General features: G+C 44.9%; 2 protein-coding genes and 1 non-coding gene across 4 annotated transcripts in view; 2 read left to right on the top strand and 1 right to left on the bottom strand.

The window, feature by feature from the left end:
• The window catches only part of CUNH14orf93 (chromosome unknown C14orf93 homolog), a 33,793-nt gene extending 32,477 nt beyond the window's left edge, over nucleotides 1–1,316 (top strand). For both annotated transcript variants that reach the window (XM_018556112.1, XM_018556113.1), the window contains exon 7: nucleotides 765–1,316. In XM_018556112.1, coding sequence (XP_018411614.1) covers nucleotides 765–1,166 — 402 coding nt within the window. In that variant the 3' untranslated portion in view covers nucleotides 1,167–1,316. The remainder of the gene's footprint in view (nucleotides 1–764) is intronic.
• A 6,023-nt stretch (nucleotides 1,317–7,339) lies between these two features.
• Nucleotides 7,340–16,039, top strand: HAUS4 (HAUS augmin like complex subunit 4). Its single transcript, XM_018556102.1, has 9 exons — nucleotides 7,340–7,364; nucleotides 7,906–8,045; nucleotides 9,381–9,512; nucleotides 9,608–9,742; nucleotides 9,821–9,917; nucleotides 12,425–12,570; nucleotides 13,140–13,270; nucleotides 13,378–13,446; nucleotides 15,820–16,039. The coding sequence occupies exons 1-9, from the start codon at nucleotides 7,340–7,342 to the stop codon at nucleotides 16,001–16,003; spliced, it is 1,059 nt and encodes a 352-aa protein (XP_018411604.1). The 3' UTR covers nucleotides 16,004–16,039.
• Nucleotides 16,040–22,777: 6,738 nt separating this feature from the next.
• TRNAR-ACG lies at nucleotides 22,778–22,850 on the bottom strand. Its single transcript has one exon. It is a non-coding gene; the product is annotated as a tRNA-Arg (tRNA).
• Between the last annotated feature and the right edge of the window lie 217 nt (nucleotides 22,851–23,067).

Below are 23,067 nucleotides of genomic sequence, written 5' to 3' on the forward strand. Positions count from 1 at the left end.
CCCCCTCCCACTGTGGCCCAAAAACCTTTCTCAAAATCCAGTATGGCTGCCCCTTTCAGGAAGAGGGATCCTGGACACTGTATAGAACACAAAGAAAACACCGGGCGCATGCCCTGGTGCAATAAAATCTTTTTGTTGGTAAAAGAAATATACAAAATATATAGTCACAAATGGAGCAAGGATAAAAAGCGACAGTCCTCAACGGATACTTCTGCTGTGGAGGTAAGTGGGAGACAATGAGAGACAGTCCAGAGGCTTTGCTAATCTGCAGAGACAAGCTACTACTGCTGAACGCGTTTTCGAGGACACACCTGCTTCCTCATAGCTGTTCCATAGAGCGTACAGGCTTCCTGGTCTGCTCCTATCATATATAATGTCAGTAGTGCCCCCCCAGCTCTTAATCACATGATGTTTGCTTTAAGCATAACTAACCTCGAGAACAAAAATGTAATATAATGTAGCTTACCAGTCCTTCCCATTTGATGGCTGCATTAGTTTATTCATTTTCAGCAAGTACAGAAAATGTATTTTGCTCTATGCAGAAATGTTGTGAAAAAATGTAAAAGAAAACTAATGCAGCTACCACATGTAAGCACTGGTTAGCTGTAATATATTTTGGGGTTTACATGCACCCTAAAGTCTGGTAACCGAGGTCATGAGGTAAAGTTCAAAGTAATCTCTTTTTGTTTTTAAAACAGTTGAGGTAGTAAATATGTTTCTTAAAAATAAGCTACTAACGTTGGTCTAATATCTCTTTTCTACAGCTGTTTGCAAACCGATCCTGGGGTGTGCAGCAGTTTTCTCCAGAAGACCAAGCCTTGTGGGAGGGTGTTACAGAAGAGTTAATGTCCGATGAAGAGGACAGTCTGTCTGAGCCGGGGGTATGGGTAGCCCGACCACCTCTTTTCCGAGCGCCCGAGCTCTCAAGACTCTGTTACAGCATTGACTCGCATTCTAAACATGGCAATAAAGCCAATCGCGTTTATGGTGCTCCCTCTGACCGACTGCCTTCTGCTGAGCTCCAGCTATTGCCCCCGCACCTTTATAATCCTGACTGGGAAAGGGAGGTAAATGAAGAGGAACTGGCGGGAGGCCCAAGGGGAAGAAAATCATTTTGTCCTGATCTCAACTCTTTTATACAGATAAAAGTGGAGAAAGATGAATAAGACGTTGTGGATCATCAATGCACAAACATTTCTTTTCATAAAGGTCACACAATACAAAACTGTGAAGGAAGGTGTAAACAGTGAAGGTGACCTGTGAGAAAGGGCTAACGTCCATCGCAAATATTAATGAAAACTGCAATTGTGTTCCTGACATGGGTCCAGCAGTGCTTCACTTCGGTGAAAGCACAATAAAATGTTATTTTTTAACATTGTGTCTCTTTGTTTGGCGTGAGCCTATCCTAATTGTGAATGGTCAGCTGAATATGTTACCAGGATTTGTTTTACTGTATGTCCAGACATGGTGTGAATGGATAGAAATTCATGATGGCCATGAGTTCTAAGCAAAATCCTTTCAGCAGATGAAAATAAGTTGTAAAACCTATTTTCCTTCAATCCATGGCTCAGAAGTAGAACCTGTTCTTTGATGAGGTCATCCTCTCTCCTATTTACGATATAAAGATTGATTGGGGAAAAGTGAGTCATCGGCTCCTAAACTACCATTTTGATTTATTTTGACTGTTAAGTCATTTTTGATGCGCCATTCATGTTTTTACGTATTTTTCATATTTTCATAATTGTATTTAATGAGTAACTTTGTAGATTCTTCCCTTAGTGGCATCTTTTGAGTTTCTGTTCATCAGGCAATACCCTTCACTCATGATAAATGCTAAGATGAGATAGATCCCATTATAAAGCCCATAGACTGTTTATTGTTTTCATTACTATTACACAGAGAGCATGAACTATGTATATAACTGGCAACTACGGCTACTTCCATCTACATACTGTGTATACACTGATCAGCCATTACATTATGACCACCGAGAGGGTAAGTGAATAACAATGATTATCTCATTAAAATGGCACCTGGAGGTGGGTGGGATATATTAGGCAGGAAGTGAATGTTTTGTCTCTGAAGTTGATGTGCTGGAAGCAGAAAAAATGGGCAAGTGGAAGGATCTGAGCGACTTTGACAAGGGCCAAATTGTGATGGCCACTGAATCAGAGGAACTCCAAAACTGCAGCTTTTGTGGGATGTTTCCGGTCTGCAGTGGTCAGGACCTACCAAAAGTGGTCCAAAGAAGGAAAACCAGTAACAGGGCCATGGGCGGCCAAGGCTCATTGGTGCACCTGATGAACGAGGGCTGGCCCGTGTAGTCCGCTCCAATAGAAGAGCTATTGTAGCTCAAATTGCTTAAAAAGTGAATGCTGTTTCTAATAGAATGTTGCCTGAAGACACAGTGCACCACCGTTTGTTGTATGTGGCTGTATCGCTGCAAACCGATTGATATCCACCACCAAAAGTGCATACAATGGGCATGTGAGTATCAGAACTAGACCACAGAGGAATGGAATAAGGTGGCCTGCTCTGATGAATCATGTTTTCTTTTATATCATATGGATGGCTGGGTGTGTATGCGTCACTTGTCTTGGGAAGAGATGGTCACCAGGATGCACTATGGGAAGAAGGCAAGATGGCGGAGGCAGTATGATGCTTGGGGCAATGTTCTGCTAGAAAAAATATCTTGGATCCTGCCATTCCTGTGGATGTTCTTTGACACGTACCACCTACCTAAACATTGTTGCTGACCAAGTACACCCCTTCATGGAAAATGTATTCCCTAATGACAGTGGCCTCTTTCAGCAGGATAATGCGCCAAGCCACACTGCAGAAATAGTTCAAAAATGGTTTGAGGAACACAACAATGAGTTTGAGGTGTTGACTTGGCTTCAATTGTCCAGCTCTCAATCCAATTGAGCATCTGTGGCATGTGCTGGAAAACAAGTCCAATCCAAGGAGGCCTCACCTGACAACTTACAGGACTTGAAGGATCTGCTACTGACGGCTTGGTGCCAGACACCATACCATACCTTCAGAGGTCTAGAGGAGTCCATGTCTCACCGGGGTCAAGGCTGTTTTGGCAGCAAAAGGGGGTCATAATGTTATGGCTGATCAGTCTATATTCTATATATATATATATACACACACAAACAACTGATTGGGTTGACTACATTTACATGTGTGTGTACATATGTGTATGGGACAGACATCTACTATCTTTGCTCCCAGTCCTCGGAGAATTACCATAGACCAGGAGAAAATCAACCTTGACACTCCAGCTGTGGTGAAACTATAAGTCCTATAAGGCATTGCAAGAATTTGACAGCCACAGGTATGACTTCCAGAGGCAGAGGCATGATTGGAGTTGTGGTTTCACCACACCTTGAGTGCTGAGGTTGCCTACATCTGCCATAGATGATATCATTAGCTGTTACTCAGCACGCTTATTAATGTTTTTTGGTGATTTTTCTGATAAGGCAGATAGCAAGGGATAAAATGATGACTCTCTTGGCAGGATCAACTGGTAAAACTATGTTGCAGGGAAGACTCGGAAAAACAAAAGCTGCTGTGCGTTGTTTTTTTACCTGTAGATCTGTTATTTTTTTTCACTTTCTTTAACAGGATGACAACACTGTTCACTCTGCAGTAAAATCACACAGCAGCACTGTCACCCTGTGGACAGCGTACTTTCAGAGGGGCATAATTATAAAGCAGTGAATCGGGCATTCAGCAAACATTCACTGCAGTTGAATCTTCCAGGTGCATGGGTTTTAAATTAGTGATTCGTCAGCAGAGAATGTTGTGGGGAAAGTCCCATTTGCTGCTATATAAATTGACTCCTTAGCTTTAAATAGATTTTAAAGCAGACCTGACGTCACAAATATAATTTTTCAAACATGAAGGTTTTTTTTTTTATTATTGTAGTAGATACATGCTATTTGTACTAAAAGATAGCCTGCCTGTTCGCAATGTACGCTGAGCTTTGCACGGGCAGCCCGGTGTAAAATTTCAGCATCTGCCAAGATCAATGAACTCCTGCATACACGCGGTATTTAAGTCATCCTGGCACAGCCAATTCAAGATGGTGGAAGATCCCGTACCCTGACGAAGACACAGCAAAAACGTCAGTGGCTAGCGAGGGAGCTCACAGAGCCTGTATCACTGGAGGGAATTATAGTTTCTCTTTAAAGTGACATTAAAGTCACAAATATTTCCCCCATGCTGCTTTAAAGTCACAAATATTTCCCCCATGCTGCTTTAAAGACTTACCTTAAATGATGCGTCTTGATCCAATCATCTTCTTTCCACTTGTATTCAGCAATTCCTCCAGCGCTGGTGTTGGTCTCTGATACACCGCAGATCCCGTCTCTTCCTGTCCCACAGAGTCTGTCTGACGTGCACACTCCTGGCTGTGTGCATTCAGCTCCACTGTGTCTCTCCCTCCCTCAGCTCCCTGCCGAAGTTCTCTACTGCGCATGCACTCGCTCTCATCCTCAGATCTTTGGACAGGAGCTAGCAGCAGTGACAGAGGTAAGTAATTACCTTTTTGGTAACTTTTTTATTTTTTTAAATGTTTTTGCATATATCTACTGCTTGCTAGCAGTAGATATATGCAAAAAACAAAACAAGTTTAATTCTACTTTATGTAATGAACAATTTGAATCCGCACTCCAGCTAACACTTTTAATGCAGTTACAGAATTTTTTGGGATCAAACTGTATGGGTAAAAGCTGACTGTTGTAACCAGTCGGGATCCGTTCCGGCGTCTCAGTATACCGCAAGCTACAGCTCGTGATATACTGAGCTTTGGGTGATACGAGGGTGCTAGTTTGTGTTCTCAACTACCTATGGAGAAAAGCCCTGACCCCATAGTTCTCCTTTTAAAGGGAAAAATAACAAATCTACTGGTAGGATCAACAGATAATAAAACTACTAAAGACTTTGCATAAATACATGTGAGAGGAACGGCACCACACCCCCATTATATCATTCAAAAAGACCAATGGTGAGACCAAGATAATCAAACTATGTGACTGGGAGGACCCAGGAGAACAATAACTGCTGTGTTAATGTTACTGCATCATGTACGTAATATTTGATTGTGCCCACAGTTCCACTTTAAGCTTCCATTCACGCCTGTGAGTTTGGAATTTAGGGCGTTTTTTCACACAGAAAAAAAAACATGCAATTGTTAATAGATGCACGGTTTTCCGCGTGTTTGCTGCTACAGCCACTGTCAGAACGCGCAAAAACCACCCGGAAAATCGCGCATGTACTTTTTGCCGCATTTTTGTATTCGCGAACGAACACACAGGTGTGAACAAGCCCCGTAAGAATGTATTACTTTTTGTGTTTTGCGTATTTGTAAACCGCTCAGGTGTGAGCCAGGCCTAAGCTGCCAGTTCAGGCATTAACCACTTCAGGACAAGCATGTTACACTCCTTCCTGTTCAGGCCATTTCTAGGGCCAACATGCGTTTAGGCACTGGTACTGGATGACACTTACAGGCTGTACAGGCACTGGAATTGGGTGACACCAGTACTGGCTATAGAAACACTGGTACTGGCTGTACAGTCACTGGTACTGGATGACACCAGAACTGGCTGTATAGGCACTGGCGCTAGGTGACACTGGTATTGGCTGTACAGGGCACAGACACTGTACTGGATGGCACCGGTACTGGCTGTAAAGGCACTGACACTGGTGACATTGGTACTGGCTGTGCTGGCACTGGTATTGGCTGTACTGCATGGCACTGGCTGTACAGGTGCTGTACTGGATGACACTGGTACCGGCTTTACAGGCACTGTACTGGAAGTCACTGGTACTAACTGTACAGGCACTGTCCTGGAAGACACTGGTACTGGGTGTACAGGCACTGTCCTGGAAGACACTGCCACTGGCTGTACAGGCACTGGCACCGGGTGACAATGGTACTGGCACTGGGTGACAATGGTATTGGCTATACAGGCACTGGGTGACAATGGTACTGGCTGTACAGGCACTGGAGTTTTTCTAGTGAGTGGGTGGTATCTGATGGGGAAGTTGAGGGACTAGTTCATCATCAGGTTAGCACCCCTGGTGCTTGACACAGGCAGATTCTATAGCCAGTAGCCAGCTAATGGCTATGGAATAAGCCCAATGCCTGCTGTCAGTCACTAGTTGAGTGGACTTAATGAGTACCTAGTCCTTCTGTGTCCCCAACAAGCTCCACCCACTGACCTTGATCAGAACTACACCCTCCTGTCCTTTATAGCCAATGAAAGTGACTGAATTTGGATTGCAGTAGCCATGGTGCTGCATATGTGATCAGCTATGACACCATGTGATCAGTTATGAAAGCTTGAAAGTTTGGTTATGAAACAAAATAATAACTTCAGTTACCAGTGAGAGTTCACTTCAAGCCAATCGAAATGAGGGAGAGGTGGGGGTGGGGGTGTAATGTTTAAGAGAATTCTTAGACCATTCAGAATTCATTAGCAGGTACAGTTCACCTTCTTCCAGCCGGTTTTGCATTCCTAAAGACTTGTATGGGAATGAAAAACATGTCTGAAGTGAACAAAAGTCCTTCAACACAGGTCCTTTTAGTCCAGATGTCAGTCATTATCAAGACACTTTAGATTGTAAGCTCCTTGAGGGCAAGGACTGAAGAATGAACACTCAAGAGAATGTACTAAAAACTGTAGCAGCTGTCCTTGGCAACCAATCAGCTTATCTGTTTCATTTTCAAAGCTTAAATTACCAAATTGAAGAGAGAAGCTGATTGGTTGCCCTGGGCAACTGCTCCAGATTTAGTATGTAAATTGCAGTGTAACCCATCAGTGCTATACAAACGCCTGTAATAAATAAAATATAGAGAGCGATTGAGCCTAGTGAGGTCCTTGACAGCAATATCACCCTAGCAGGGGTCCTAACCCCTCACCACTCCATCCAAACCTGAAAATAAAAAAGATACCCAAAAACATAGTTTATCTGTCGGCATCCTGCGGGCTCTGCATGTGCTCAGAAAAGTAGAAGACGCGGTGTACTGCCTGATTCTTTTCATAGTCTGTGTAACTTCCACAGAAGAGACCTGAGATTCCATAATAAAAGTTGACAGATCACACAGCGGCCATGTTCCTGGAAAAGATAAGGGAAAGAGCTCCCCCTAGCGTCCGAATCACAGATTATCTCTATCCAGCCTACCAATGACGTCACAAGAAGGGCGACACCGCTTTAAAAATCTCCCGCTTGTAGGATCGCAGATCGTAAACACAGGTCGGAGCTGTGTGGGGTTTATGGAACCTTTACAGCCTGTCGATTACAATTGGCGGTATATGTGACAGTGAACATGTCATCCCGGACTATACAGTATGGTGAGGACACTATACATGAGTGACTTTGTATTAGAGTGTTACAACTTGTCAGTTTATTCACAGCTAAGTCTGGGTGCAGCCTGGTAATATACACCGATTCAACTTAGGTGTACCAGGGACGTCTGTTGTATTTGCACGCATTTTTAATGGGTGCTGCATGCGCAACAAGCGCAGGAAAGTAGCTCATGCAGCAGATTCTGCTACAGACGCACCGCAGTGTTTCCCTGGGCATTTTAAAACACAGTTTTCCCTGCCTTGTCTGGGGTGCCAATAACAAGCAAGTGTGATGCATGTTTTTTATGCGTTCTGTAAATGCACGTCAAAGCATGTGTTTGGTGCATTTACAAAGCACAGTGTGAACAGGGATTTGAAAAAACCTCACTGAAATCACCTGTAATAGCTAAGGCTCAAGTGTAAATGAGGACCCTTACTGTGGAAAGGTTTTAGAAGAGTACAAACTGACCTATTCCAGAAGGGTGTGCCTCTGTCTGACCATATGAGTAAAGCTATCATCATGTGCTATCTGTTTATTACTTTTCAGTAAACGGCCGTCTCCCAATGCTCCAGCTAGAGGAGGAGGATCTGGAGAAGAATCCGCAGTTTAGTAAACTCTTGCTGGAACTATTTCAGATTCTGGAGCCAAGTGGTGCAAGCAGCACCCTAAGTCGTGAATTGGAAGAGGTAATCCATTCTGTTTTTATCAGAAGGTTCTACAACCAGTTCCAGCTGCTGACATCTCTCTCTATGAAGATTGCTAGAAACAATGGGCTTCATATAGCACATCATCTGAGTTTTATTATTTTTGTTACTGTCTATGGATTCTTTCCGCAGGAATCCTAGGGTGGGGGGTCCATAAAGATTTGGCCGCTGTGCCCATTCACGCAAGAGACAGTGGCCGCATCTGTCTGACTGTTTGCATTCAATAGTATATGCATCCATTACCTGTGGCTCAGGAAAGATGCTTGTCCCTGGACGCATCTCTCTTGAGCCACAGGTAATCCGTTCCATATACGATTACATGCGGTAAGATGCAGCCACTGTCAGTCTCTGATTTATTTGAATGGGCAGAGCGGCCACATGTTTTTGGACACGCCAGAGATTCCTGCCACGAGAATCTGCAGGTTCTTGCTAAAGGAATCCCTAGCTCCAATCACCGTTTGCATGAGGTATAAGGAATCGCAGATCCTGTTTAATCCACTGCCTGGCCCTAAAAAAAAAAAGGCACCGCCTGGGTTTCGGGCAGCGTTATGATCTGGGGTTGCTTCAGTTGATCAGGTCTAGGATCAGCAATGTTATGTCCCCAAAAAAAGTCGGCTGCCTACCTGAATATACTGAATGACCAGGTTTTTCCATCAATTGATTTTTTTATTCCCTGATGACACTGGCATATCCCAAGATGACAATGCCAGGATTTATTTGGCTTAAACTGTGAAAGAATGGTTCAGGGAGAATGAGGCATAATTTTCACACATGGATTGGCCACCACAGAGTCCAGACCTTAACCCCATTGAAATATTTGGGATGTGCTGGAGAAGACTTTACGCAGTGGTCCAACTCTCCCAGCATCACTACAAGACCTTGGTGAAAAATTGATTGCAGCTCTGGATGTATGTTGTGACATTGCATTGTTTGATTGTGATCAAACAATACCGTAATCAAAGCTAAAGGCGGTCCAACAAAATATTAGCGTATTACTTTTTTTTGGGCCAGGCAGTTGATATCGTTTTGTGTAGCAGAACGTGGGGTGTTGTATGCACCTCAGTCCCTGTATGCTAACTGTCAGCCCCACAGCTAAGTCGTTGTTATTTGGAAAGAACAGGGCACAGGAAACCGGTCCCAGAGACCTGGGCATTAAATCGGCCAACTGGTGGGTCATGGACCAAACCGCTTAAAGTCATTTACACATGCCATTGCATTTGTGCATCATACTTATTGTTTGTGACCTCAAGACTTGACCTCCTATAACAACGTCCTTGGCAGGCATTTCATTTTCACCATTTTCTCTTTTGTACCAAGGTGCAAAGAGAGCTACGGCTGCAGCGGAAGGTGTGGCTGAGGTCCGAAGTCATTCACAGGCTGATACAAGAAATGTTACTGGATTTACAGGTTAAGAAGCAGGAGGGCAAGACAACTGATGAGGAAAACAAGGTAGCTGTTAATTGTCGTCTCTTTTTCTACACGTCTTATCTCTCTGTCATAGTCTCCATATTTCTTTGTATTTCATTCTTGCCTTCTCTGTACAGTTTCTGGATGGGCTGCAGCAGTGTTTATTGGTCACGCAATGTTCAGGCCTCCTGCCTTCTAGTAATGATGCAGGATCTGTATCTCTTCTTGGGTTAGAGAAACAGGATTTGCTCGACCTTCTGCCTTCAAGCACGGTATACCATAGTCAACATTTTGGCTAAATAAATTGGTAGCATTTCTTTTTTCTTTTGCTGACCACCTTGTGTATTTAGGATATTCTCTGGATAAGAGAGAGACTACATAAGCAGCTGGAGGAGGCTCTGCGAAAGAAATGTTTCACTTTCTTGTCCTTCCATCAACCTGAGACAGGTGTGCTCACATTCTTTATCTATGCATTCCTTTCAGTTTATCACGGATATGTATCAAATTCCAGTAATTCCAGTGTTGGTGTGATTTGTTTCCATCTAGAACAGGGGTCTCAAACCTCCGACCCCAGAGCTGTGGTAGAACTACAAATCCCATGAGGCATTGCAAGATTCTCACAGCCACAGACATGACTCCCGAAGAGATGCATCATGGGATTTGTAGTTTCACCACATCTGGAGGGCCGGAGGTTTGAGACCCCTGATCTAGAGGAATATTTATTCTGATGGTTTGAAGTTGCTGAGGTGACATAACCAATTCCAAGTGGCCATTGATGTAGGACATAGGAAATGTTGAGGTCCTGGTTTGACGGCACAGGGTCTTATGGTCTAGACTCATTATACAGGGTTGCAGCAGAGATGGAGATATGAGTGGCGTTATCATCTGGCAATCTATTCATATCCACCTCTGCAATGCTCAATGTGCTGTGTGATCCTGCCTGAAAAGAGGCTCATGTCAATCTTCAGGCAACACAGAGCTCAGCTGTGAACAGAAACCACTGAAAATACAATTTTTCATGTTGAGCACTGTCGTGCTTCGGTAAACATGCAACAAAACGTTCAGGTGTGAATGGGGACTAAATCGGAAATGGACCAAGTCAAAGCTTTTTGGCTTATAATGGTAACAGCAAGCATCTTGTATGTATACTTCTAGTCTTTTATATATACCGTATATGCGGCGTATAAGACTGGTTTTTAGACCCAAAAACACTGCCCGAAAATCAGGGGTCGTCTTATACGCCGGGTATACTGTATGTAGCTTCGGCTACATACAGTATACTGCGCTGAGCCAATCACAGCAGGCTTTGTATTCATTAATGAATACAAACCTGTATTAATGAATGCAAAGCCTGCCGTGATTGGCTCAGCGCGGTATACTGTATGTAGCTGAAGGACGGAACCTGGAAGATGGAGGGCGCTGCGGGGATCGTGGACAAGGTAAGAGACTGTAATCCCGAGTGTGGCTCGGGGTTACCGCTTATGGTACTGAAAATCCCACACTCTGGAATACTGCCATGGAGGTTAGTGGGTGCATTTAAACATTATTTTGGGCTATACTCATCTTATACGACGAGTATAGCCCAAAACCTATATTTTAACACAAAAAGTAGGGGGTCGTCTTTTACGCCGACGTGTGTGTGTGCGCGCGCGCGCCAAAACCGTACTTTTACAAGCATCATCCTTTCCTGTCTGTTGTGGTTGGTCTTGGAAGCCCTTATGTCATGTCATGATGTTCATCAGACGTTGTTGGAACATCTCTTCAACTTTTGTTATTGACTCCACTATTGGGCAGAATTGGAAATTCTGGTAGGGGAGGTCATGTCAATGAATTAATTGAATGATATAATTAACTGTGTGATTAAATCTGCTAGTAAGCTCAAAATAAAAACTATAATCTATAGACAACACTAAACTCAGGAGTTAAACCTTAAAAATGTATCTTATTTGTGTATCACTCAGCTGCAGATCCTCAAATCATCTCTGAAGTGGTGCTGACACTGTTCTTCCTTCTGGAGGGTGGCTACTTTTGTTCCCCATGGTCCCTGTGTGTGTTGTAAGGTAGCCACTGCCCCAAGCTCAGTCCTGTGATGGACTACAATCTCATGTTTAGTTTACTTATTTGTATTGAGATTGTGGTCCATCACCGAGTGAGCTTGGAGGGGTGGTTACTTTACAACACACACAGGGACCATGGGGAACAAAAGTAGCCTCCCTCCAGAAGGAAGGAGCTTTAAAACTGTCATGGGAGAAACACAGACATTGTCATTTCTGGTCTCCTCCAAACATGAAGGATGCTAGAGTGTTCTGCTGAACCAAAGACGTCCACAATTTGAGTCTCTACTGATCTACACATTGTGCCAGGTCAAAGTGGAGAAAAATCTGCTTACTTGTCCTGTGTCACCGACTTAAAACACTGAAGCAAGAGGCTCAGAATGGCAGGCAGGCAAATAGCATTTCCAGAAGTAGAGGTCTGAAATGGATCATCATCATCATCATCTCATGACAGGTTTATTTTTAAGAGTTTAACCCATACATTTTGAATGACTTGGACTGCAGGTTTATGGAAGTATTAAAAAAACCTGTACAAGAGAAGGATACAAAGTCTGCCATTGCTGACCTTCTTCTGAATATGTTAGTTGCCGGGCTGCCAATACTGTGAGTCACTGGACTGGAACAAGCAGGTGGCAAAAAGTTGGAGATGGGTCAGAATTCCTTATCTCTATATGTACTGTAGTCAGTGACTCGGAAAGTACTGAAGCCATCGGATTACTATAACAACGGAGCAGCTAGCATTTTCAGCAGGATTGGTCAGTAATAACCTACATATTTCTCTGTGTACAATTTTACTTTAGACTGATAGAATTCCATGGTATGTGGCCAGATAGGACACCGAAATGCCTTGTCCCAAGCTTCTAAATTGTATCCCATCCTATCTGAATCCTCCTGTCTTAGATAAAGAGAAGGAAGTCCACCGGGCTGCAAAAGCTTTGCGTTTGGCCAGCACACTGGAAGATGAGAAGAGAAGATTGCAGACCGAGGAGGAAAAGCACCAAGAAATGGGAGCATTACTGGAAAGGCAGCAGGAAATGTACCCTCAGGTGTGTATACCGGGTATTTGTTGGGGTGTAAGGCTTTAAAAAAAAAATACTTCCCTTCCTGACCTTGTTCCATGTTACACCCATATTTAGAGTGTACCATCAGACATGGTCACAATCCGTCCCCCCCTTCCCACCGGAATCATGGGGTGCTTCCTCCTGGAGTGTCCTGTCTATATTTGAATTTGGTGTGGCTCTGCCCACCCAGCTATTCATTCACAGATCCATTCAAATTTGTGAATGAAAAGACTTCCATCTGCAACCACAGCAGAAGGACTCCTAGAGTACAAATGTGGTGATTATCACCGCACATGTAGTTCATTGATTACTACCTCAAGCCCAATAACTAAAAGTTCAGATCTGGAGCTGGGAGGAATAGTCTGCAGGAGCCAGAGCATTGCACCTGCTATCCACTGATCACATTTGAAATGCTATGCAAGTTCAAATGCAAACATTTTAAATGCACCTGTATTCCTCATTAATGTAATGCAAAAGGTGGACTATGTCTTTAAGAACCAATATACATTACTAGATACAGTACATGTAATTGTGCTTCTCCTTTTTATTTTAAGGTGCTCTTGCGCTGCCTTTCCCTCCTCAGAGAAGCTGCCTCTGATCTTCGTCTTCAAGCACAATCGGACATTGATTGCATGAATGCGGAATACTTGGAGGCAAAGAGTAATGCGCTGTTCTTAAAGCTCCGGTAAGATGCCCTCCGAGCACTTTTTGCAGTTGCAGGTGATTGAGACACCTCAGTTCCTTTTAAGGCATCGTCATTTTATGCATTTGTTTTTTTCTTTAATCACACAGAATGGAAGAACTGCAAGTCCTCACGGACACTTACACCCCTGACAAAGTTGATGTTCATAAGTACATCAGGTAAATCGCAATAATAAGGTTCCATATGAATGATAATAAAAAACATGCCGTATATCTCTGCAATACAGGCACATTTTCCCATGTTTTATTACCTACAAAGCCTGCAAGTACAGAGAAAGAAAAGTAGAGAAGAGCGCACCAGTATAGTGTAGTAGTTCCGTTTATTGAGGGATATTAAAACAATTGCAATCACAAGTATAGATGTTTGTGTGGCAACAGAAATGCCATAGATTATGCAGAAAAATACCCGCTTGATTTGCCAGAAATGCATTCTGCTCCTGATTCCTGTTGTGGGTTGACAATGCACATAATTTTTGTAGTGTCAGCGCTGCCCTTTGTCTTTTGCTAAACTACTTCTACTCTCGGATCTCTACGTTATAAAGGCTAATCATTCGGTACTCCAAGATAATACCTAGGAGGGTTAAACAGACTCTTTATGTTAACACCAAAAGTGTGCAGATGGCACAGGGCATTTCTAAATGTTCGGTTTTTTTTTTTGACCTTATCAAACATAATGTAATAGACAAAGGGAGCAAATAAGAGAAGGTCATTGTCAGGGTAAAAAAGAGAACTATGGTGAAACCTTTTTCTTGTCGATCGTTTTCTTTTGGGTCACTGGAGTACATTTTACGAATGTCGTCCTGTGTCCCAAAACCCAGCATATAACGCGCTATTGCCCGCTATATGCTGAGAGCGCAGAGCTGTTTTGCAGCTGGGATGGATACTGACAATATTGTTGGCATCCACTCCACTGCCTGATTGACAGCTGTCACTGCCCGCCTCCTCCCCTGTCCATCACTCTAGTCAGCACTGGAGGAATAGAGAGAGTGGAGGAGAAATCCCTCCGGGGAGTGGTGGCTGACATTTGCCACTCTCGGCAGGGAGAAGATCGTCAACTGACCAGCAGTTTGTGATCGCTCCGTTCAGACCTATACAGCCGGTGTTTTATCAGGGTGTTGGACAGCGTTCTAAATCTGTCTCACAGTTGCAGGCGGCGTTTGCTAAATGCACAAGCGCAGAGGCACAGTAAACATTACATCAGCTGCTTCAAACAGCTGATGGGGTCCAGAATTTTCACAGGCTATTTGTCTGTATTGAGCATGTGTGGGGAAGCCAGTGGGTCCAGAAAAATCACGTTGAGAGGTGCCTGCGACCACATGACTTAACACAATCATTTTATATATATTTATTTTGTTATTATTATGCGTTGCGTAATGTGGCCGCAGGTGCCTCGGCTGACATTTTTCTGGACCAGGTGGATTCCCCGCACATGCGCAATACAGGCAAATAGGCTGTGAAAATTCTGAACCTGATCAGCTGTTTGAAGCAACTGATGTAATGTGTACTGTGCCTCTGAGCTTGCACCTTCAGCCAACACCTGTCCAGATTTGTCATGGGTACAGGATTCTAACAACATTGGCATGTGATGCTTGCAGTGTCGCATGTCGGCTCTTAACAATGGGGATGAGTACATTTCACTCTCCCCATAGTTCTCCTTTAAATACACTTTAAGTAACAAGTAAGGGTGTGCCGAAATTAAATTTTGAAACCTAAAATAAAAAGTCAGGCTGAAAGCAAAACCGAAATGTCTTTTTTTTAACTTTACTGCTGGGGACTTTGGGGAAATATCAGGTATCTAAACAGACCCCTGATATTTCCATTTTACAATCGAAAAAAAGATTGCGGACAAAGTCCTCAATCTCTTCTTCTGCAGTCCCTGTTATAAATGAACAGGAATCCTCTATACTGAGTGTTCCTGTTCATTCATAACTTGTGGCGATTAGTATGAGTTACTATGTAACAATCATGGATGAATAGGAAGTGATGTAGATGACTTCCCATTCATTCATAACTGGTACATAGTAACTTATACTATGTCCAGTTATGTACAAACATTCGGTGATCACTGATCCCTGACTTCTTGTACAGCTCTGACTCGGTCACAGGAGGCTGAGCGGGCGGTGTGGGGAGGAAAGATTGGTCTTATTTGACGTCTTCCTCCGCACTGCCGGCTCAGTCTCCAGTGACTTCTGTCTCCGCCCACACACCTTTCTCCTGACCTGTTACAGGAGCTGAGCAAGGCGATGCAGGAGGAGAGCTCGGGCTCCTGTGACACGCTCATAGCGCTCTCCTCCCGCTCCGCTCCTGATAGTTTCTCTCCCTGCTGGATGCTGTGCTGTGTCAGAGGGGACACAGAGCAGCACCCAGTAGGGAGGAGAGAAACTATGGATGCACCGCAATTTCGGCTGAAGGATGGCACTTTCGGCATTTTGCCCAAAGTTCCATTTTCGGCCAAAATTCTGGTGCACCCTTAGTAATAAGGTAATGCTTTTTTAATTTTTTTCTTCACAACTGACTTTGCTGCTCCTACAGGTCCAGTTTAGAGGCTGCCGTGAAGGCGGAGAAGAATGAACTAGCTGCCTCTAAGCAGATTCTTGCATCATATGAGTTCCTTGGCACAAAGTTTGAGGAGCTCGTCCAGGAATATACTCGCCTCAGGGATAAAATTAAAGATAATCGCTGGGCAATTCAAGAGCTGAGCAAGACGTTACCCTGAGCAAAATGAATCGGACGGACTGTTTCTAGAAGAGAAATTGACAAAGCTTCCCTTCAGTAAATAGAGCGCTTGTCTGAGCTGGTGTGACATGCTCCCTTCATGTGATGTAATGTGGAAGCTTTGTAATTCTTTATTAGTAGAAGATGACTCTACAACATGGCAATACAAAGGACTTGTCCACACAGTGCCTATTTATTTGTATTTTCTGGGGATTGATATTCTGTTCACATTTCGGTCCTGTAAAACATGAAATATATGTTTTAGTTTTGGGGTTATAATCTGCACATAAAATCCTGTTTTGTAACTATTTAAATAAATTTATGAGAAAAATCCAGGACTGCCATTTATGACCTACTTCTGAAAATTCTAATTGTCAGGGTTCAGTAGTATGAATTACTGACCTGGAACAAGTATGTAGATCAGTAATGTCAGAAGCCTTTGTCTGCAGAGTTTAAAGTTTCTGCCTCAAACCACTGAAACAGGAGATGGTAAGATGACAGCCAGGGAACCTGAATTATTAGAAGGAAGACGCTCCATGTTTTTTCTGTTATAGCTTATCTGTTCTACTATTAGAGGCACTGCTATAGGGGCATTGTCTAAAGCTAGCCATACATATATAGATTTGCTCTTGTCAGCCTGTGAACTGAATGAGGGGAGAAAATCACTCAATTCCCTCACCAACGCTAAACAGTCAGTGGGGGAATCGGCGCTGCCAGCTAATGTATTCTGACACCTAAAGCTGCTTTTAATTGCCAAGCAGTGACTGTATGCGATAGGATGGTTGGCCATGCATTATGCAAGTGTCCGGTTCTTCAGGGACCTGCTCTCGGCACCCTTTCGGCCTGCATCCCTCGATCAGCTGATCAAAAGGAGCTGCTCGGAAAATCTTTGAATGAACAGAGCCGGCAGACAACGAGCTGCAGCCTCTGGGTATTCTTACAGCGGCTGGTGGCCGCTGTCAGAATACAAAGGAGACAGCGGGGATTCCATTAATCAATGCTCACAAGTGTTGATGGAGGAATCTGTTCTATATAATTTTTTTTTTTCTTTTCAGCCCATGGGTTGAACAAAAAAAAGAACCGTGCATGGCCAGCTTTAGACTGATAATCTTTCAACTGGCTCCAAGCAATGTTTGGCCGACAATTTTCCAGCATGTCCCTTCAGCAAAAGTCGATTTAAAGAAAAGCTTATTAGCAGTCTCCCGAATCTTTGGCAGCAAGGGACCTGCATGGGGGACGCAGATGAGTAGATCATGCTTCAGCAGATAAGAACCCAAAAAAGCTTGCAGCATGGGTTAGAGGGGGAAGGAACTGAGGTTTTAACATGTTACCTTGAGTTTTATATATTTCTTTCAGGTAGCAGATTTCATTATGAACCAGTGGCATAGCCAGGGTATGGTACATGCCCAGGGTGCCACTTGAAGCTAGAGCTGCAGCTAACGATTATTTTCAAAATCGATTAGTTAGCCGATTATTAAGTTCGATTAATCGGATAAAAAATAAAATACATTTTAAAAAATGGCTCCAGTGATGGGACTTCTAGTTTGTATTGAGATTGCAGTCCATCACAGGAGCAAGCTTGGAGCAGTAGAAGTAAAAAAAAAAAAAGTGTGGTGTACAATATAGTGAAATGAAAAGTGTAAAATTATACAGCAATGAATGCAGAATACCACCAGCTATAGAGGAATACAATAAATCCCAGCAATAGTACATTATAGCTGGCGGTATTCTGCATTGCAATGTATAATGTACTATTGCTGGGTGTTGTAGTCCTCTATAGCTGGTGGTATTCGGCATTGCACCACTGTATAATGTATTATTGCTGGGATTTGTTGTACTCCTCTATAGCTGGTGGTATTCCTTGATTTGTAGTCCTCTATACAGTGCAATGCAGAATACCACCGCCTATATAGGAGTACAACAAATCCCAGCAAAACATTATACATGCAGTGTACAATGTATTGCTGGGATTTGTATTCCTATATAGCTGATGGTACATTGCTCTGTATAATATACAGCACAATGTACCATCAGCTATAGAGGAATACATATCCCAGCAATACATTATAGAGCACCATGTGTGGGTGGGAGTGCAGGCTTACCTGAACAGTCTTCCAGCAACTTGTTTCTGAGATCGGGCCTGTCTATCGGCGGCTGTCATCCCCCCCACACCTGCTCCTCCTCACTTCTTCTCCCGCGTCCCCGTGCCGATTGTGGATTTGGACGGGCGGTGAGCGTGAGGCGCGGAGGAGGTGCGGGAGCGTGGATGCGGGCAGGTCTGGCAGCGGCGAGCGTGAGGTGGGGGAGGAGGTGTGGCAAGCAGCGTGTGTTAAGCCGTGAACAGGGCCAACCAATCAGGAGCCGATTAATCGATTATTGAAAAAGTTGACAACTTTTTCAATAATCGATTATGTCGATTAGTTGTTGCAGCCCTACTTGAAGCAGAGAAAATGTGAGGGCAAACGAGTAGAGGAGGCACCATGCCTGTCCTAGAGTACCTATATAAATCTAAAACAATCAAATTTTATCCAGGTATAAATTCACTCATATATAAAGGTATTTAAAATCTAAACCAATTAGTATTTCTCTCACATCCAATGGATCAGTCAGATCAGATAACTCAAATACATCAAGCCATCTTCTCTACTTCCCTGCTTTGTTTTTTGGTGGGTTCCCCAGCAATGCCGATCTACTCACCACTAATATCTCACAAATGGTATCTAATTATGTATTTGATGTATATTTTCAGTAACTGTTAATTATAAATGGTTAGAGATTATAAATTCATACATGGTTATTTGTGTATTTAACACCGCATCCATAGAAACACTACAGGTTACCTCCATATTCCTGATGAAGCCTCAGCGAAACGCGTAGAAATGCTGGACACAGTAAAGAATTACAGAATATTTTATGATGAATATGACTATCTATGAAACTACAAATATATTATAATGAAACTGATTTTTTTTTTTAAATGTAAAAAGTTTATATTGTATTGCTCATGTGCATACTATGTATCTGTACTGGTTCCAGGGACGTTTTATGTTGTGTGATATTAGTGGAGATATGATTTTAATCATCTGTTAATGTGGATCATGTATCTTTTAATGATTAACATTTTGTATCATATTACATCAATGGCACCTTAAAAGCCCCATCTTTTTTCTATTTTGTATCTATACCTAGTCTGATAGAGGGCACTCATGGTGCTATACCCAGTGATTAGAATTACTTCCCATTGCAACACTTCCAGGACTGTGGGCCAATGGAGAGCAGACCAGCACTCCAACACAGGGCAGGCCAATGGAGAACAGAATGGCACCCCAATAACAGGGAAGGCTAGTAGAGAGCAAAGCAGCACCCCTATAACAAAGGGCAGGCCAACAGAAGGCAGAGCAGCACCCCAATAACACAGGACAGCTCAATGTAAAGCAGAATGGCACCCCAATTAAAAAAGGGCAGGCAAGTAAAGAGCAGAACAGCACCCCAATAGCACGAACAGGCCAATGAAGGGCAGAGCAGCACCCCAATAAAAAAGGCAGGGTAGGACTCCAATAACAAAGGGCAGGCCAAAGGAGAGAAGAGCGCCACCCCAATAACAAAGGGCAGGCCAAAAAAGAGCAGAGCTCCACCCCAATAACAAAGACCAGGCCAAAGGAGAGCAGAGCGCCATTCCAATAACACAGGGCAGGCCAGAGGAGAGCAGAGCGCCACCCCAATAACAAAGAGCAGGCCAAATGAGAGCTGAGCGCCACTCCAAAAACAAAGAGCGGGCCAAAGGAGAGCAGAGCGCCACCCCAATAACATAGGGCAGGCCAGAGGAGAGCAGAGCGCCACCCCAATAACAAAGAGCGGGCCAAAGGAGAGCAGAGCGCCACCCCAATAACATAGGGCAGGCCAGAGGAGAGCAGAGCACCATCCCATTAACACAGGGCAGGCCAAAAGAGAGCAGAGCGCCACCCCAATAACAAAGAACAGGCCAAAGGAGAGCAGAGCGCCACCCCAATAACAAAGAACAGGCCAAAGGAGAGCAGAGCGCCACCCCAATAACAAAGAACAGGCCAAGGGATAGCAGAGCACCACCCCAATAACAAAGAGCAGGCCAAAGGAGAGAAGAGTAGGGTTGCCACCCGTACGGGATTCACCCGGACAGTATGGGTTTTGAATCCTGTGCCCGGGTGGAAGCCTGCCTCTCACCCAGGCACAGGATTCAAACCGCGGACTTGCTCACCTGGCGGCTGGCGATGAGCTGGCGACAGGCCAAAGGAGAGCAGAGCGCCACCCCAATAACAAAGAACAGGCCAAAGGAGAGCAGAGCGCCACCCCAATAACAAAGAACAGGCCAAAGGAGAGCAGAGCGCCACCCCAATAACAAAGAACAGGCCAAGGGATAGCAGAGCACCACCCCAATAACAAAGAGCAGGCCAAAGGAGAGCAGAGTAGGGTTGCCACCCGTACGGGATTCACCCGGACAGTATGGGTTTTGAATCCTGTGCCCGGGTGGAAGCCTGCCTCTCACCCAGGCACAGGATTCAAACCGCGGACTTGCTCACCTGGCGGCTGGCGATGAGCTGGCGAGTGGTGAGCGCCAAGTGGCACTCACTTCCTCCCTCCTCTCTGGTCACGGTGTTCTCTGATGGTGGGAGGAAGTGACATCAGAGAGAGAGCGAGGGAGAAATCATCCTCCTGCAGCCTGCGCGTGGACTGGGCTGGACAGCGGCTTCTTCTCGCCTGTGACTGACGCCGTCCTTCTCTGCACCTGGACCTCTCTCCTATGAAAAGGTATTTAAAACATTTAATCGAAATGTTTAATAAAAAAATATAAATTGAAAAGGAGGGGGGGATGCTGGCTTTTTGTTATAGCAGGCGAGAGAAGGGGACATCACCTGGCTGGATAGTGTATGCCGATGGGTCCCCTTCTCTCTCGAGCAAGTGTCGGGCTCTCGGTCCTTGACCAACTGCCTGACTTTGTAGAGGGGGGTGACGCCAAAATGACAAACATTTTGGTGTCACCTGGGTGCGGGCCGCTCCCCCCGCATCCCCTTGTGACGCCACTGGAGCTGGCTTACTTTCCAATCAGGAAGCCGGGCGGTGGGTTATGAACCGCCTCCTAGCTTCCTTAGTGGCTAGGAAGCCTGTTTCACTTGTTGCTATGCAGCCTGGCTTCCTAATTAAGGATGGGCTCGGGCGTGTTTGCAGCTCCACAGGCCAAGCCCGCCAAGAAGCTGACACGCACGGAGGCATTTCCCGATCTCTGCAGCTGCGGACCGGGAAAATGTCTCAGTACCTGTGATTGGCACTGCACGCTGTCAGCTTCCTGGCGGGCTCGGCACGTGGGTCTGCGAACACGCCCGAGCCCATCCTTATTTCTAATCAGTCAGGAAGCCAGGTGGTACATCATGACTCTCGTCCCGGCCTCCTGGTCAGGAAGCCACGCTGCCTAGAAAAATGTGACGCTGGCTTCCAAGTTAATCAGGAAGCCAGGCTGCCTAGAAAAAATTGAAGCCAACTTCCTAGCCAATCAGGAAGCCGGAAGGCTGGTCATGATGTGGCGTCCAGCTTCCTGATTGGCTAGGGAGAGGGCGGGGCGAGACGATGTCGGATCAGAAAGGGGTGGGGCCAGAGCGCCATCGCGCCGTAGGAAGCCGGTGCATGCTTGACAGAACACCGGGTCATGGAAGAGCCATCGAGGTGCGAAGGAGGCCGGGTCCTGCAGCACCAGTCCATCGGTGGAGGAGGCCGGGGACCAAGCAACAGGGAAGATGTCCACACTGCTGCTAAAGGGATCCAGCAGAGCCCAGCATGGATTCTGCACAGCCCACTTGAGAGTCTCGAGAGGGCTGTGCAGGATCTGTGGTGGGATCTATGTTGGGCAGAGCCCACCACACATCCCGCACCAGTCTGCAAGGTCTCAGGGGGTGTGTGCATGATCTGTGGTGGGCCCTACAGGGTCTCGGGGGCTTTGCAGAGCCCACCACAGGTCCTGCACAGCCCCCCTGAGATCCTGCGGATCTACTGGGGGGGGCGCTCTAGTTTCGTCTTGCCTAGGGCGGCCACAAACCAGAATACACCACTGTGTACAGACTGTGGATCTGTGGCACGCTGGCATCTTTGTGATTACCTCCAATGTTATTTAATCACAAAATATGTGCATAGTATACTTCACCAAAAAATTGCCGCAAGGCGCTAGTGTTCGGGTTTGGCTTGAAGAAAAGGTGGCAACCCTAGAGCAGAGCGCCACCCCAATAACAGGACAGGCCAAAGGAGAGCAGAGCGCCATCCCAATAACACAGGGCAGGCCAGAGGAGAGCAGAGTGGCCTCCTAATAATAGGACAGGCCAAGGGAGAGCACAGTAGCACGCCACAAACAAAAGGCAAGCCAATGGAGAGCAGAGCAGCACCCCAATAATACAGGGCAGATCAATGCAGAGCACAGCAGCACCCCAATTACATAACAACCGATTGCCCTTCTGCAACCAGTGCCCATGTAATCCATGCAGTACCTCAAAAACCATATAAAAAACATATATTTGACCACAGCCGCATTGATAAATAGACCCCTTGTAGCTGTTGAAAGTAGACTAAAACACATTCCAGATTAATATCCACACACATTCATCAACCAGCATATACCAGCACAATTTAGACCTGTTGCATTTACAGAAACAAAGAATTCAATATTTAAAGTTGGTAACTAAAAGGCCTCACAGAAGTAAAAGAAGCTTTTCTCCAACAAGTACACATGCGGCTCTAAAAAAAGAAAAAGTCATCTCGAGCCAGCCAGGAGTCGAACCTAGAATCTTCTGATCCGTAGTCAGACGCGTTATCCATTGCGCCACTGGCCCGCTGACGGTATACTGTGAGCACGCACATTATTTAAGGACAGGATTCTGATTGGTTAGCTTGTATGTTGCTATGGTAGTTTCAAAGGTGTGGTTTAATGCACACTAAGAAATGGTTCCCAGAATGTAAACGCCCCTCATTCACTTCTCTTTCTTCTAATTGGGTGGCGCCACTTGCCTCATGCCAGCTGCAGAGCCGAACGCCCTGATTGGGTTGCTC

This window comes from Nanorana parkeri, unplaced genomic scaffold (assembly GCF_000935625.1).
Source record: "Nanorana parkeri isolate BGI_ZX_2015 unplaced genomic scaffold, ASM93562v1 scaffold225, whole genome shotgun sequence".
NCBI lineage: Eukaryota > Metazoa > Chordata > Amphibia > Anura > Dicroglossidae > Nanorana > Nanorana parkeri.

Coding starts and splice junctions, on each gene's coding strand:
- HAUS4 (XM_018556102.1), top strand. CDS start 7,340: ATGTCATCCCGGACTATACAGTATG. Junction 9,743..9,820: donor ACCTTCTGCCTTCAAGCACG/GTATACCATAGT, acceptor TTGTGTATTTAG/GATATTCTCTGGATAAGAGA. Junction 13,271..13,377: donor GCGCTGTTCTTAAAGCTCCG/GTAAGATGCCCT, acceptor TTAATCACACAG/AATGGAAGAACTGCAAGTCC.